Below are 17,965 nucleotides of genomic sequence, written 5' to 3'. Positions count from 1 at the left end.
GCAAACTTCAACTTTCTCCCTTGGGTAAAAGTCTACATAACTAGACAGGGCTCAAATGATGCTCTGAAGGTCACCAAGCACAGGCTGTGACTGCAGACGTGCTTTTTCCTCAGTGATCTATATCAGCTAGAGCTGTTTTACAGCAATGTGAGAGGGTGAAGAGTTTACACTAGCTGGTTATGCAATAAATGTCACTGGTATTACTGCTGACTTCAGACTAGACTCTCAGCATTAAGCGGTTAAGAGGTGATAAAGCAGGATTAATTCCTGAGGAAATTTTTTTTATTAATTTGTCAGCATAGTTTGTAGTACAAATTCCCTGCTACCTTTATTCTTCCTCATACAGGAGAACATTTTGCACCAATCTGTTATTCCCTTAAGAGTAGGACCTCATAGTTTTAATACCATTGCACAGACACACCTTTAGGCCTGTTTTCGCACACTCACCTTAAAGGAAGTCATCCAAGATCACAGCTATTTATGGCTGTTCATGTAAATCACAATATGGACGACAAGGGAATGGTTATGGAATAGTGCAAAACACAGTAACTTCACAGTAATTGTTCTTTGAGCTGCCCTAATGAAATTGTACCTGACAGGGACACCCAAACCACCCGAAGTGAGTGAGTGGTTAGGGCAGGGCAGTAGCTATACCACTAGATAAAGCTGCTTCAGAGGCAACGTGAGCTCTGAAACCCCCACCTGCTGCAGAAACAAATACATGATCAACACACTGAATTCTCATTGCTCTCCCCAGCCCTGAGGCCCACTTCTGTTACCAGCAAGACAGTGGCTGCTGTTCCAACAAAGCATTTTTTTTTCATTTTCTTTTTTTTCAGATCAGAACACAGGTAAATGAACAAACCACCAATGAGAGCAAATAAATAATTTCCTCAAAGGTACAGGTATTGCCTGCAAAATAACAAAATGTGGTAATGTACTACAATATATATTCTGTCAGATGCAATTTGTTTGCCAAAAGTATGCCCTAAGGCTGCTCTAACTTAGGATTTTCAGTTTGCCTCTGACACTGACCTGCACTTAACAATACAATTGCAATTTCAAATACTCAACTTTACAACAAGACCAAACTAAATTCAAACCACCTGATCCGACTATTTTCCCCAAAAGCAAAATAGAGCATGAACAGTACTGTTTTGACTTAGGTCCTGCAATACAAAAAGGTGCTGCCTTCTACCAGGTATTTCATTGATGACACTTGCGAAGATCTATTGCAAGATATACAGAGAAATAAGCTACTACTTTAAATCACTTCTTGGACATCTATATTTAATAAATAATCAGCAACTCAATGACAGCTTGGGTGAGGAGGAAAAGACTGATGGTATGATAACTGTACATAAAGTTGTATACATGACAAATCATATTCTTCCTATCAGGTACCGTGAATCACATTTATCTTTTTCCCATGAGGAATTTCTTTCCCCGAGGAAGGAAACAGTGATTTCATACAGTTATCCAAGTGCCTAGTCTAGGGGAGACCAGGTTATCATCTCATTACTGTGGTAGGAAAATTAAAAATAGTAAAAAAATATGTGCCTGGCTCAGAACAATAAAGTGTCGGGAGCATTCTGTAAGGCATTCTACTTGAGAGAACAAATTTCCAGCATTTTGAAATGCACAGCTAAGTATTATTAAGATATTTGGTTTCCACTGATACAGAAAGATAGTGATATTCAGGAGTACGTAATGAGCAGTTTTGAATTAAAAAAAAAATAAAATCACAAAACCAGTCACCTTTCTTTTTCTAAGCCACCTAAATCTCATTATACATATTTCTGCACGATAAACTAATTATAATTACCCGGTATTTGGTCAATCTTGTCATTGTAGGTTCTAAAAAAACTTGTCAGTGCCAAGAAAGCATTTGAATCTCTGGTTTGTGCCAATAGCACACACACAACTGCAAAGATTAATGGAAGCAGCCATTAAGTTAAATAATAAAAAGTGATGTTTAAATAAAAGCTGGCTGAAAAACAACAGAACATGGCTGATTTAGGTCAAGGTGAAGGAAATACCATTTATTTTGCAGAGTTATTAACATCAGACTAGTCACCTTTTGCAGGTTAGACAAAACTTGGTACATGCCTGGGGAGAAGTAAGGATGTCTTATTTTTTATATTGAAGTTTATTTTATAAACAGTAAAAAAGTGGTTGTTAGATAGAATGTCTTAAGAGTTACAGGTTTTACAGCTGCTCATTTACACTCATCTCCGACACATCTTCCCATCTGTTCTACATGCCATGTATAAAACACTTTTAATACTCATTCATCCCACACAGATCTTTTCAAGAGAAGCATGGGCATGTACCTTATTTTTAACAACTTTCCTGATCTCCACTTCTTTATCACTTTTATTGCAGGGCTCTCTTTGTTGTGAACACACTATCCCTTACCACAAAAAAATTCTAATTTGTTATAATCTTATCCCATAGTTACAAAAGCAAAATCCATGAATTCTTGGGGGAAAAAAATCAGAGGAGAAAGGACACACTAAAGCCTATTTTCACACCTCTACAGCTGGCAGTGGAGAACTGACTCCTGCTAATACAACGAACAAAACTACAGATCATTAGTAGGAAAGAAGCACATCATCAAACCTAATTTTTTGGCCTGTGGCCCTGGCAGTGTAGTGCTGGCTGCCTGGGGAATGTCACTACTCAGAAAGGCCAAGGTCACTCTGAAGTCAGCAGTGCTCAGAGCATCACACACTGCAAATGTGGCACCCTCAACACTGCAACAAGCACTGCCCTGGGCAGCTTCCACCACCCACATACCACATCCACATCTAGAATGTATATTGTGGAGTGGTCACTATCGCCTTTTAAACAAGACCAGAAAAGCAGGGGAGCCAACTGTGCCTTGCCTCTCAAAAATTCTACATGATGAGTGCGGCACCAACTTAAAATGGGCAGTGAATGTGGGAGATCTGTATGTAATTTCATAAAAGTTGAGCACTCTTATCCCCAAAATCCTGAGACTCCGTAAAAGCTTTTGGATTTTGTTAAATATTTATCTGAGAGGTAAATCTGGAGAACTATACTGGGGGGGAAAGTAGAGGAATATGGGTCTGATAGAAAAGCAGTACCGTACTGCTGCACCTGTGTCCGGCATTTCTGAGCAAGCCTCTAAGCAAAAAACAGACTTCTGAACCTCTTTTTGACTTTATTTTAAAGCTCCTCCAGAGATTAGGCATGCCAAAGCTGGCTAATATTTTGAGGTCTGGTATACCGATAAGGGGGAAATTCCACCTACAGTCTACCTCTCACATTCTGTGGAGGATCTGGAACAAAGTATCCAAAACTGAGATGATGGAGGGAAAAGCATTTATGAAGTCCCCTGATTTCTTCTCTTTGTATAGCTTCTGGTACAACAAATTTAACCATGTCTGGAGTTCTTCTGAAACACAGCATGGTGAACATTTGCCAGCACAGCTGGTTTTGCACAGCCTCTAAGCTGCACCATTTGACTTCTTTTTAATTACAAATGCTTTTTATTTTTAAATATATTGATGGATATTTTGTCCCCTTGCTATTTATTAATGGTAGCACAGTTCTAGACTTCTTTTTCCCATCATACTTAACAAGGGTGGCATCTTAGTGGATGGCCGTGTGTTAAGAGCATTTAATCTACACTACATTTGCATGCTGTCACTTTTTGCTCGTTAGCAAAGTACGTACATAAAAAAACAAGATGCTTCAGGGGTGAAAACTATAATTGTTGCTTTGTGGTCAATAAATTATGAGAAGCACTAAAAGAAACTGAGAATAGTATCTATTTCACTGTACTAACGGTTCCATATATAAAGTATCAGCGTATGGTTATGTTAGTTAATAATCCTAAATTGAAACAACAATGCTAAAAACTCAAGGCTAATTAACTCATAGTTACTGCTACTGGAGTAGCAGTAAATTAAAACAGAAGTAGATTGAAAGCTTCTGAGAGAATAAAAGCAGATAAAACATGACAAAACAAAACCAGACATTTATCTAAACAAGAGATGGTTCAATGTCAGTGCTGAGGTTTTTGCTTCAAACACGTACTTAAAACAATGCAGCTATCTTGCAAGATCCAGATACTCATAGCTCTGTATCCATACACATGCTTGCACAAGTAGACCAACTGAGAAATGTCTCTAGAATAAAAGTCAAATCTTCCTAAGAACAGTGAAACACTAAGAACAACGAAAACTATGAAAAAAAATCTTCTCTTGGTAGTGAAAAGAAAGAAAGAAAAGAAAGGTTATTCTATGGATAGAGTTACAGTTACTGGGTCTGTGGATCCAAAATGAAGAAGCCCTGAAAAAGGAAGTTTCAGTTCTTCTTGTGTGCATGCAGATAATTTGTGTTGCACCTTGAACACATATTAGATCAGACATGATAATAGTGAATGTGCATGTGTGGTGCTAACACAACCACCAAGCAAAAAAGTACCTAAAAAACTGTTACTTTCCTTTAGAATGCAAATACTGTCATTAAATACACCGTGGCAACAGTTGAGATCATTGTGGATCCTAAAATATCACACACAAACTATTCAAGTTTCTTAAGACAACAAAATTGGCAATAAAATAATAGTTACGCTGTGTTGGTAAAAATAGCTCATTTTCCAAATGCAGTTCTCTGTAAATGTAGAAAAACTGCAACTGTCTTGTATATACCATAAGCTATTCATCTAAAATGGTACTGTCAGTGAAACAGATGTCATTGCACAATATCCCTGCACCACCCACATTCTGTTCTCCTAGTTGCCAAACAGAACTGTTTTGAATTATTTACTGAACAATCAGACTCAAGCATTTCTGCAATGATCTCCATGCTACATTAAAGGAAAAAAGTACTTAAAACTGACATGTAGTTCCACATGATGTTTTAACCTGACTTAATACATTCAACATATCTTCACCAACATAGATGATGAAGAATAGACTGAAATCTTACCAGAAAATTTTAAAAAGTCTTATTTTTAAGATGTTTGTCCATCAGTTTCTTCTGTTTTCCTCTTCCTGTCTATTATAATAAATTTCAGGTTTATGTTTTTAAATATCTTTGTTCAGCTGAGGAAGATACCAAATTAATACCAAAGCCTCCACCTCAGTTCTTACCTATCTGTTCTTCACAGGATAGCTACCTAAAATCTGAAAATCATACCACAGAATAGGTTAAGCTGGAAGGGGCTTCTGGGGATATCCAGTGGCAGGTTGGCACCTACTACTGTAGGTCCCATTCAGTGAGACTTGTTAGGGACCCATCTTGATCTGCATATTCCATATGCCATCCTACACTGTGGAACTCAGCCATCTGGTTTTTATCTTGTCTTTTAATGCTGTCCTGCTTTTTCATCTATCCTCCTTTTTTTCATCCTTTTCACAGTGATCTCTGGAGTTCATCAGTATCAGACTGCCATCAGGCTTCCTAGGGGGTGGCATGAGGCACAGAACTATCCACAGTTCAAAGAGAGCCTTGCCAATGAACCCTATGAACTCTAAATGCAAAAAGATTTGCAGTCTGTTCTCACCAGTGCCACAAAATTGTTCCAAAAACTGAAGCTACCAGATTTTCTCAACCTGACACTTTAATAATCCAGACTGTATATGTTTGAAAGCATGTGAAAGAAAATAGTGAGCACAATGAAATTCATACAGAGTACTCTGTCTGCATTCACATTTGTACAAGCAACCAACACACTAAAGAAAATAAGATTGGAAGTTCAAATAGTCACAGTCTTCTAGTACAAAAAGATGTACTTTAATTTTTCAGAATGGAGACAGGAATCTAAAAGGCATTTACAGAGATATGGATGCATTCCAGCAGCCTGATGAATACACCTAGAGCAAATGAAAGCTAGACAAAAAAAGCAGATCATATCTTTCCTCATGGGAAATACTGTCCTTGAGAACATAAAACTTTCTTCAACCTCTCAAGACGACTGCAAACAAAAGCACTGAAATTAACATTAAAACGCATTTTAGTATCTCAAGAGGTCTCTCATCTGATCAGTTTTCTACTCTTTGGTACTTGTTTGCTAATAAGCCACCTAACCCTTCACTATCCAGCTTTATGATGCCTTATTTAGACTTCTCAAATTTGTTGAGCTGCTTTCAGATTACAACAGCCTTAAAGGTAAATACGACACACACGTTTTTTTAGCAGAATACTTCCCAGTTTGGCAGCAGCTGAATCAACAACAGATAGGCAGAGGGAGTTTTGGTTAGAGGAAAGAGAATTTTCTCTACTCTCCTGAAATTAAAATATTTCAAGAGATTTTAACTCACCCAGTTCCAAATAGCTGCCTAGCAATTCGCTGGCTCAATGGGGGAAAAGAGTGAAAAAGTTTCCATCAGAAGCAACTGAGATTGCAAATTTTGTGTTCAGTACACTGATTTGACACATACAATTGTACATACACACTCTTGATGAGTGGAAGCAATCTAGGCTAACAGTTAACACTGTAGGAATGAAATTTTTTTTGCCACCAAAAGACAAGACTATCACTTCTGTGATACTTATAAACCTCAGCGTTTAGGAAATAAACATCCATATGCACTGTATTCACTACGAGGCACCAGACCTCAGACTGTAAAAGCACTTTATTCTTTGCTTTGGACAACAACTTCAAGCTGAAAGTCCTAAGCATCTCTATCAGGCTTAGGACTATATATAATAGTTTTGGGAGGTTTTTTGTTGCTTTTTTGAGGGTTTTTTCTATTTTTTAATTTAAAAAGCAGTCTAATAATAGCAAATAAATTAAGAGAGAACTTCACTGCGATTTTATCCAACAAACATAATCTGTGACATCCTTGCTATAAGAAAAAAATTTCATTCATCCTGCTTAATGCTGTTCAACTGAAGAATAAAATAATTCATAATGACTTATCATTTCAAAGTGTAAGTGGAATATTCAAAAATATGTCTTTACAGCATAGCTCACAGAGTAAAAACATGGTCTGACACCTTGAGAAGCTATTTTTGCCAGGAAGTACAAAATATGTATTTGCTTAATTGCAACAAAATTAGAACATCTTTCATCTTTCTTCATCCCTCAATGATTTATGAATACATTATTTTATCATTTTAATTAAATTTAATTCAGGAAAACTATTTTCATGAAACATAAAACACAAAGCTTGTGGTTTTAGGAACAGTAGCCAATTTTTGATTTTTTTTCACCCCATCTGAAATCTGTGTACCTGTATTATAAAGAAACTGTAAGTAATTAAAATATTAAACAATAAATGAGTGGTCCTAATGGCATCCTTTTAAAATCAAGTCCATCTAGAGTACTTCAAGTATAAATAATGTTCAATATGGCTCGCAAATGATTTGTTCTCCTGCTCAGCTGAAAATAATTAAACACTGTGATATACAGCTACTCTCCCTTACCTTGTAGTCTGGACAACACATGGCAGTTGCTTTTCAGATTGATAATTGCTTCAGACCCAGATTTACAGATTAATTTTTTTTTTTTGTCCAATTTTGGACAGATGAAGTTTGCTTTGTATACCATAGTCTTTCTATCATCACATATTTTTAGCACTAACTGTCAAAGAATTTACAGTGCTTTATGAACTCTCAGATTATTTAGAAACCAACTAATGTAGTTAAAGAAGCCCCTTCCTAATTAGGTGAGCATTTCATTGGTGTGGACCCTTCTTTTCATTTACTTATAAAATCCCAATAATGCATTTTGAGAAAGACAAAGGTGAGCATGCTGATTTGGGGGAAAAAAAAAACAAAAAGGAAAAGATAAGGTTACAAGTAAGTGTACAATTGTTAAACCTGGTTAGAGAATACAAGGAAAAAAAATGAGAGTGTTTGGGTTTTAATTTTAGTAGTTTCTGGCTTGCCCTAAAACTGAATGTGCCTGTCACAACTTTTAAAATATCCAGCTCTGTTATGTCTCTCTCCTCCTGCTTATATGCCTGTGCACTAATATTGGTGGACTGTGCCTCTTCTGAACAATTTCATATATGGCTGCTAAACAAAAGAAACAAAACAGTGAGCAGCTAGGTCCCTGATTATTTGAATAATTACTGCATAATAAAACCTTATCTGATGAATATACCCAAAGTTATATAAAACCAGACATTCCAAGCAACACATTGCTTACATGCATAAGTATTAACCAGCTCAGCTTCATAGGTCCCTTAAATATTGCTTGCTTTAAGAAGAAAGCTGTTTAAAAGACTATCATAATTGCTGAAGACTAAACAAGACCTCTGTGCATAGATTTCATTATCTACTTGTGGACAAAAATTAGTTTGTATAGTTGCAAATAGCATATGGGAAACCATCCTCCTTAAACAGAGAACTTATGACTTTTGCCACTGTGTTCACTCTTTTCATGAATTTTTTTCATGTAAGCGCCACTAATTACAACACAAAGTTAATGTTGCATTATCAGCATCGGTAGATTAAAAGCACGTATAAAAATACCTTTTGAATTATTTGCATCTTCTCTGAAGAAAAAAAGTGCATTGAAAGTCTTTAGAAAGCCAAATTTTGTCACAAGATCCTCCCCAGATATTGTCACTGCTTAATCCAAAAGCTGAGGGAAAAAATAGCTCAGACCTCATCAATGTGCCAAAATGCTGAGTAAAGGTTTATGTCTTTTTGCTGTCGCTTTGTTTCTTGCTTTCTATGTGATCAGGATAATTCTGGAGTTAAAAGCTATTGATTTACTAGAAGGCCACTTGTTTTTTTTTATTTTCAATAATACTGGTTTGATTAAAGAAAAAGACATTTGAGCAAAACATGGAACTTTTCTATATTGAGTACTGTGCTGTATTAGAAACCTTATGCTATAGAAGGACTTAGCACTTATAAGGACATTAGTACATATAATTCAACTAAAAATTGACCAACCTTTCCTTCAGCATCGGTTGTTACCTTCTCAACCTTGTTCCTGTTTAAAAATTTCTTCACCAATTCTTCTACTTGGACATTGAACTTCATAAATGTCACATAGAAAAAATATGCTGTCAGGAGTGTTATGCTTTCCCACCACATTATGAAGTTATCCAGAAAAAAGATGATTAGCAAGATCAAGTCAATGATGTAAAAGGACATATCGCGAAAGAGTGGCCACCAAGTAAGGTTCAAGATCTCTTTAGAAAATAAAGCACACATTCCAATAACAAATAGGATATTGAACACAGCAGATCCCACTATTGTACCAATGCCAACGTTGCTGTGGGATATAAACACTCCTATCAAAGAAGTGAAGAGTTCTGGGGCTGACCCACCAGCAGCCATGAAGGTTGCCCCTGCCACATCATCAGAAATGGCCAGTTTTTCAGTGATGACAGTCAAGGAAGGAACAAAGAACTCATCACAGACTATGGCTAAGGCTATAAACATGTAAATCATTCCAATTATATGGAGGATCACTGCTCCCTGTCTTCTCTCCTCAAGAGAGAAAAGGTCCTCGGGGTACTCTCCCTTCGCATGATCATCTGTTTCATTGTCGTGCCCAGCTTCATATTTCATAGAAGCATGTGGATCTGGAGTGCCATTTTCATTCTGTTCTGTGAAATCCAAGAGAGTTCTTTGGTGCCCACGCACCAGCTTTTGGCTATCTAGGCTGCTGACGAGCGCCATGCTATGTGGCTCCATCTTGAAAAAGGCACTCATTGAAAGTGAGAAAGTACTAATGGCCACTACACTGACAAGGAGCCCTACAATTCGTATCAGTCTCAGTTTTTTCCTGACATTCTGGTGCCACCTGCAACCGAACAGTGGTTCCGCCAAACACCACTCCTCCAAGACACCAACAACAGTTTTTTTCTGCAGAGCCATTTTGTGTTCTGTGTGAGATGCTGAGGGAGTCAGATGGACTGTTCCTTCATACTTTTCTCCAGCTTTGAAGTTAGAAGTGCTGCAAGAGTCTTCCCAGAATCAAGGACTTTTACTCTTCACAGGACGTATTTTCTTCATTCGTCTTAAAAGGACAAACATTGATATTAGTGAAACAGGAAGTGGTTAGAAACTTATGAAAGCATTTTACAGACTGGGTTACATTTAAAATTTGAAGCAGAATATGTAACATAAACCTCTGTCACATCCCCCCAGACACAGCAATTATATGTTTAAGTAGTAACCCCATGGATAACAAATTTACCAATACTCATTTTATGCCTCTCATATGCCCCTGAGCCACTGCTCTCCAAAGTTGCCGACAAAAAAAAAAAAAAAAAAAAAAAAAATCCTAGTGGAAGGTAAAAACTGTCTCCAGATGTTGTACAAAAATGAAGAAACTATTATTTTAGTGGATACACCAAAGATTATTACCTGCTGTAATTACTTTCCACTATGAAGATGTAATGTCCAAATCCCAAATGCAGGGACAATAGTGCCAGGAAAAGCAATCAAAGTGCTAACAAGCATCTCATCAGACCTTTAGACAGCTGAGGCAGCATTAATTGAAATGTTACGTGTGCACAGAGCAACAGTCATTGACGTGTAAGTAGAACACTCTGATGCTGGAACAGGATTGAAATGGGAGTTTCTTTAGCTCCACTGTAAAATCGACTCAAGTTTACAGAGAGAACTCGGTTTCCTTCTGATCAGAGCTAGGACACTGTCTTGGATGAGTCAAGACAAAATTTCCAGTCTCCTCTCATTTTGTTTTGATCTATGTCATGCATTCAGAAATAAATGTAGGATGTTACTAAGAATACCTATGAATACCTTTTAAAAGTGCTCCTCTTACTAATACTTAAGAAAATTGTTTGAATTTACACAAGACTTGTTCCTGAAACAAATTAAATGGTAAGGAATTATGCAAGAATGACAATTCATATATGCCAGATATGAGCGTTCTTGACTAACATCACTCTTAACACAGGAAAAAAAATCTCTAGATAATAACAGGTGTTTTACTTAAGGAATTCGAAGAACGTTTGTAATGTAGAAGTTAGTTACATATCTGTCTTTCACAGTTAGTCGTATTTTATATGAAACAAAATATAAGATACTTTCTGAATAAAACTGAATTTTAGTCTTTACAATTACTGCTCAAAAATACTTTGTTACATCTCTTATTCGAGTCATTTGTAGCAGGTGCTGAATTCTGAACATTCTATCAATCAGCAGAATAACTGACTTCGTATTCCCAAATACAGGATTACAGCTATTACATGCAGTTATCTCCCTAGAAGTTATTAAGTCATTCTCAGTTTCCCCTGATTTTTTCAAACAGTTTCCACACTAAGATGTCATAGAGACATACTTCATCCGCAAGATGCAGCAGCACAGCAGAGATATTTATTTTCCACCCCAGAGTTACCACTCGACGGACTGCCACAAAAACATTTAGCAGTAAAGACACCGGAACGGCACCACCACCGCTGCCGTGCACAGCCGGCGGCGACGGGCCGGTGTCCGCGCTCCCTTGACCATTACGCGAATGGGATACAGGAGAAGCGCTCCTGCTGTCCCCTACCCTGGCACTCGCACGGCACAGCTCAGCCAGACCGCTCCCGACACGGCGGACCCCAGACCCCGACGGAGCGCAGCGCAGCCCCCTGCCGCCCCGCCTTCTTCCCCGTCCCCGCACGGAGATGCCGCAGAGCCTCGCCTAACTCAGCCCAAGTTCGCACCGCTCCGCCGAGCTCCGCTCCACGCCGCACAAACTTTTTCCACCTCCGAAAGGGGAGCGGGTCCAGCCCCAAGAGCGGAGAGCCGCGGAGGCACCGACCGGGGGCTCGGGGCACCGGTCGCCCCTCGGCAGCCGGTACCGCCCATGGAGGCGGGAATTTGCGGATGGGAGTCCCCGCACCGCCGCAGCCCAAGCCCCGCCCGCGCCCTCCGCCGGCGCTCACCCGGAGCTGCGCTGCGCTGCGCGCCGGCCCGCGGCCGCTCGGCAGGGGCACGGCAAGGAGCGGGATGGGGACGGGGACGGGCGGCCCGAGCACAGCCCCGCGGCACCGACTGCGGCGGGCGGCGGCAGCGGGATCCGCCCCGCGCAGGCGGGGCAGGCGGCGCCCCGCCCCCGCCCGCCGCGCTCCCACGGGAGTTGGGTGACCGGCCAAGCGAGGGGGGAGAGGAATTTTTTTTTTTCTCTTTCCCCTTCATCCTGGGTTAGCTGGCGCCGTTTCAAGCGAGGTAAAATTCAGCGCATCTAGCAAAGGTAATAAGCCTCGAAGAGCGGGGCTCTTTTAAAAAGGTGAGGCCTTCTGTTCAAAATATCCTTTATGCCAAATGAAGGGAAATCAGGAAATGAAAGATAAGGACGTTTCATTTTGGTTTTGATTTAAGGAAGACAACATATCCATGATTAAGTTATTTGTCATGATTAATTTACTGCTGAACAGAAATTTCTTCAAACTGCATTTCAAAGTTGCCAAAGATAATGAGAAAGATGCCCTGTACACACGAGAAAACAGGAGAATTCCTTAGCCAGATTTGTCCCCTTCTATTTTGATCTTCTGTTTTCAACATTAGTAGTTCCCCAAAAAGCTGTGTTGCATTAAGCAAAGGCTTCAAACATTGAAACAGTTACTATGCAGCTCTGCCATAGCTAATTTCCTGTGCTGCATGCTGGTGATCTATTAGAGTCCACAGGTGATGCTCTTTTGCAATACCGGTTGCGCTCCTCCTCTACACCATTGTTAAAAAAACCTATTTGGTAATCCATGGATAAACCAAAGTAATCCAGTGCAGGCGGGTCAACATCCCAGGAAGACCCTGATTGGTTCAGGGCAGTTTAAGAAGAGCCTCACGTGGAAGTCCTTGAAAAATGCAGTGCCCAGACAGGAGCAAGGATATTTGAGTTGGTTGGGTAAGAACAACCATTGAGATCTGGGAAAAGTTTGGTAAACAGCTCACTAACACTTCTCTGCTTTCAGTGGCATACTTTGCATGTTCTGAAAAGCCCTACTGTAAGAGGTGAACTCTCAGTCTCTTTGGGGTAAATAATAACCTCTTACAGTTTCTACTTTCTTCATTTTGAACTCTGATTTCATCCTTTGGCAAACAGAAAATAACTGTTAATTGGTTCTTCACAAAGAATACAAAAATGTAAGAGTTTATCTTAAGTGATAATACACGGACATTATAGGTATTATTAGGAATCACTTGAAAAATAAGGGCTGTTAGGGTAAGCCTGGCATGCACAGTGTGTTTATATTTCCACACTGGCATTTTGTAGGACTGTTTGGGCTAGTTGGGCTGTTTAGTTTGCCCTTGGCATTAATTTAATTAATTTAGAACTCATAAGTTCTAAAGACTTAGGAGATGGCAAAATGGGATACACCAAAGTGCAGCAGGCATCTTAGAAACCATGTGGCCACAAAAGAGATGTAAAGGGTTTCAAAGTTATTGCCAAAATTTCAATAGTTTCTAGTGAGAGCCACAGCTGAGTCACACACGCAAAGCACTTTAAGGCCAGAGTCTGCTCATGCAGTGTACATTTATTTCATGTTTCATATTGGGAGGTGGTCATTAGTGGCTGACAGTTGATGGAGGGGCCTGTTGATTATCACAACTTGCCTTTGTTGAGTCTCAGGATGATGCAAGGACGCATGTGGAGATTGCTTTTAACAATGCTTCTAGAGACCCCACATAGATAGGAATTAATTAAAATGTAGATTTACTTCTGTATCCACATATGCAAGACCTAAATGAAGTAGCTGCCTCTAAACGTTCAACCTGTGCCTGCTATACAGTGAGACAGGGATTAAGGGTAGATATGCCTATAAAATTTCTTGTGACTGCTGGATTGTTGGCGTGCAGTCTATGAGAAGTGGACACTTGAAAAATATGAAAAATGGTTTTACAGCTTCACAGATGGTCCAGAGGCAAGCTGAGATATATGTGTAGTATCCCGATTTTATCAATGTATGAATTAAAAATTGTAGGTGACTTTTACAAATGACCACAGGGAGAATATGTAGAAAATCCCATATAATTATGCTATTATATTCCCTGTAATGATATTATCTACTATCTGAAAGTCCGTGTATCTGAATTCTAATATCCATCTGTTTCTCTGTAGTTGCAAAGATTTTTCTCCCAACAATAAAAATGCAAGCCAGGGACAATAATATCTGTAACAAAAATTATGTGGCTCACAGATGGGTATCTCTACCAATGACTTAGGCATTTTGAATCAGCTGACCCATCGTCATATAAATGCTGCCTATTAATCAGGAGAGAATTAAATAAGCACAGTTACATTAGTATAAGAAGGATAATAACAATAAAAGAAATCCTTTTTTTTTTTTTCTCACAAAATTAAACACCAGAGTATATCCTGGTTAAATACAGAGTAACTAAATTATTTGCGTGGAACAGCATTCGCCTCACAGCTGTTCAGTGTTTTTGCTTTAAAAAGAGGAAAGAGGGCACCTCTGCTAAGTATTTGGATTCTATTCCTACACATTTGAGGGTGTGACTAGGTTTTCATTTTTATTTATATTTCTGCTGAATATATACTTTTTAATACCTTATCTGTAATTTACTGCATCATGTGTGAGGAGTCATCTGAATTCATAAGCCACTCTTCTTTACCAATTCCTATTTCCAGGAAGCTGCAAGAAGTAAAACTTTTGTTTGTTTGTTTGTTTGTTTGTTTGTTTGTAGTTTTTGGTTTTTCTTTTGGAACAGGATTTTTGTTTTGTTGCTGTTGTAAACCTTAGACTTGGTGAAAGCAAGCACAGAAGTGGTTTTTGCGCTGGAAAGGAAAGGAGGAGGGAGTCAAATGAAAAATCCTAAATAACAACATCTCTAAGTACCCCAGCAGTACCTTCTAAAGCTGGAAGATAAAGCTGATGAGGAAGTTACCATGACTACAGAGGCGGCATATTTGAATGAAAATGGATGTTAAGCTTTTAAATGCTAATTGCAGTTGGGAACAGGTGACATTTGAAATATCAAAATTATTTCACACTTTGCCATTTTTAACAAGTGAAACAGGATAAAAAGGTGACAACTTAGAGTTAGTATAAACCCCGGTTCTGGTTTTAGCAGGGATAGAGTTAATTTTCTTTCTAACAGCCACGATGGGGTTATATTTTGGATTTGTGGTGGAAACAATGTTGATAAGTCAAGGATGCTTTATTACTGGTTTTATTACACAGCCTCAAGGCCTTTACTGTTCCTCACCCCACCAGCAAGAAGGCTGAGGGGTGCACAAGGAGCTGGAAGGGAAAACATTCAGACAGCTGCATGTCATTGACCCAAAAGATATCCCAGATCATATGTGTCATGCTTAGCATATAGAGCTGGGGGGGTGAACAAGCAAGAAATGTTCTTAGTGTCTTTGTTTTCCCTAGTCACCATCACTTATGATGGAGGCCTGCTTTCTTGGGGATGGATGAGCTCTTTCCTACCCATGGGAGGTGACAATTGAACTCCTTGTTTTGCTTTGCCTGCATGTGCAGCTTCTGCTTTATTGTTTAAATCATTGTTATTGCAAACCCAGGAGTTTTCTCACTTTTATAGTTCGGCTTCTGCCCCCAATCCTGATGTAGGGTAGTAAGCCAGTAGCTGTGTGGGGCCTAGTTGATGGCTGGGGTTAAACCATAATAGTCTTTTTGTCACCCAGCATGAGTATTAAAGGATGCAAGATAATGTTTGATTGGAAAATGCTAGATTGAATTTTTAGCAGTTATGCTGCTTAGCTATTAATCAACAGGCTCCTGTGCTTGCCGTGGGGCTGAGTTGCCTGGCTGTGTATTAGAGTCTATTAGAGTCTAGTGCTTGTCAGTGGCTGCTTTTTTTTTTTTTTTTTTTTTTTTTTTTTTTCTTTTTTTTTTTTTTTTTGCTTTTTTGCTTTTTTTCACTGCTTACCATAGGGCTGTGCTGCTGATCATGTTATTCTGCCTGGGATTCTGATAACAGCCATGGTGATGTGCGTGGGCTGGCAGATGGCCAGGGCATCACTGCTCATTCTGTGCTACTGTACTGTGCAGGCTGGAGCTCCACTGTGAAATCAGCTGTGACCTGTGAGTATGTACACACAGGAGGGAGCAGGGCACCCCAAAGTATCTGTGGCCACAGTAGGTACATCTTGAAGCATCTGTGGCCATGGTTGTGTGTACCACTGCAGGTACACCTTTGAGAGGACTGTAGCCCAGGGATTAATCCATGCTGCAGCAAGAACACCTTGAAGGGTGCATGAGGTCATGTTGGAGCACCTCAATGTGTGTAGCCAGGGAGAGAAGGTATGCCCCACGAGGCAGTATTTAGCCAAGGGTAAGGCTATGTTGGAGCAGTTTGCTCCTGAAAGGATGGTAGCTGTGGGTGAGGAATCCTGCCTTCTCCTTCCCCCTGCTCTATGTGCTGAGCATGATGCCATATGGTCTGGAATATCCCTTTGGTCATTTGGGGCCAGCTGTCCCAACTGTGTCCTCTCCCAGCTCCTTGTGTATCCCCAGCCCACACACTGGTAGGATGCTGTGAGGAGCAGAAAAGGCCTGACACTGCTTCAGCCCTGCTCAGCAGTAATGAAAGCATCCCTGTGTCATCAACACTGTTTCCAACACAAGTTCGAAAGACAGCCCTTTTAGATAACTTTATCCCAGACAAAAACTAGAACATGTGGATATGGTCTTCATTATTAGTATGTTGAATAATTTAATTGTTAGTGATAATAAGCAAACACACTGCTTATAAACCATAGTGTTTAAAGAGCAGAAACTGTTTATATTACCTGATTAATATGTTCTTGAGGAATATTTTGAGCAAAATTAATCCAACTTCTTTAAATTACCTGCAGTAACAAGTTTCCAGTAGCCAATATTAAAGAGGACATCTAAGGTTAATATACAGAAAGCAAAATTCCTAGCAAAATGTTACAAGTGCCTTAAGTCAGGTGTGTTACTTATTGGCAATCAGGATATTCGGGAACAAAATATGAGCATATACATAATTGTACATATTTTTCACTAGAGTCAATACCACAAGCTAAAATGGCATGTAGACTGGTATCACTCTGTAACTATTGTAGTTTGCTGTCATACCACCAACTAGCCTGACTTTGGGATTTAACTGTAAACGATGCAAAATATGTGCTTTACCTTCAACTGTTAGTATTGGCTTTCTATTAAGCCTCAAAGATCATCTGAGATTTCTGTTTAACTTGCAGTGGGTAAAATATTACTTGCTACCACGTCTGTTTTGAAATAGCCTTGGTACTATTATTATATATCACAATCAGTTGTAATGAAAACATACATTTAATAATAAATAACTAATTTAAAAGGCTTTGAGAGTTTTTGAGGAGGTTTTTTGTTTGTTTCCAGTTGGGTTGTTTGGGGTTTTTTTGTTTGTTTCTTTGGTTCGTTGGTTTGGGTGTATTATTGTGGTTTTTTTAGTCTATTTTATTAATTTGTTTTTAGAAATAAATAAGAAATCTGGGGACTGTACCTTTTTACTCTATAGTTACAATGAGCACCATGAACAACTTTATTAAGGAGGCTAAATCTAACTGCTTTTTTTTAAATGCCAGTTTTTGCTAGTGAATAAAGTGACAAGAATATATAAACTGAGAATATATAAACTTTAAATGCAAAAGATTTTTGGCCATGTTTTCAGAACACTGAATAACATGGGTTTTTTAATATAATATTTAAATTACTACTTAGACATAAGGCAATTGTAAATGTTGTCATTATAACATGCCAGTCTCCTTAAGGGACTGTCTAATTCAGTGAAAGTATAAATCTCTTTACCTAGGCTTGAGAGGACCATCTCAGAGAGAGCCACAACAGCCTAATAGCGCTATTAAAGAAGAAAATACTCTGTGGGATATCATTATTGAATTCCCCTAAAAGAATCTGGGTATATTATACACAGATGATTATTTTTAATTATAGGGTAATTCCAAAAAAACCACAGCAGCATGGAGCAACATGTCTTTAGCTTTCACATTATATTCTCTTTCAGATGATATAAATTGCTCCTCTGAAGTGCCTTGGATCTAATGCAACCCCAGTGAGCT

The 17,965-nt window shown here is 38.9% G+C and overlaps 1 protein-coding gene across 2 annotated transcripts in view; it reads right to left on the bottom strand.

Moving 5' to 3' along the window:
• Nucleotides 1-9,956, bottom strand: part of SLC24A2 (solute carrier family 24 member 2) — a 108,583-nt gene extending 98,627 nt beyond the window's left edge. For both annotated transcript variants that reach the window (XM_059836555.1, XM_059836554.1), the window contains exon 1: nt 8,887-9,956. In XM_059836555.1, the coding sequence (XP_059692538.1) occupies nt 8,887-9,819 (933 nt within the window). In that variant the 5' untranslated portion in view covers nt 9,820-9,956. The remainder of the gene's footprint in view (nt 1-8,886) is intronic.
• Nucleotides 9,957-17,965: the final 8,009 nt, after the last annotated feature.

This window comes from Haemorhous mexicanus, chromosome Z (genome assembly GCF_027477595.1).
Source record: "Haemorhous mexicanus isolate bHaeMex1 chromosome Z, bHaeMex1.pri, whole genome shotgun sequence".
NCBI classification, from domain to species: Eukaryota; Metazoa; Chordata; class Aves; order Passeriformes; family Fringillidae; genus Haemorhous; species Haemorhous mexicanus.
The sequence above is the reverse complement of the archived record's forward strand: the minus strand, read 5'-3'. Positions and strand labels throughout refer to the sequence as shown.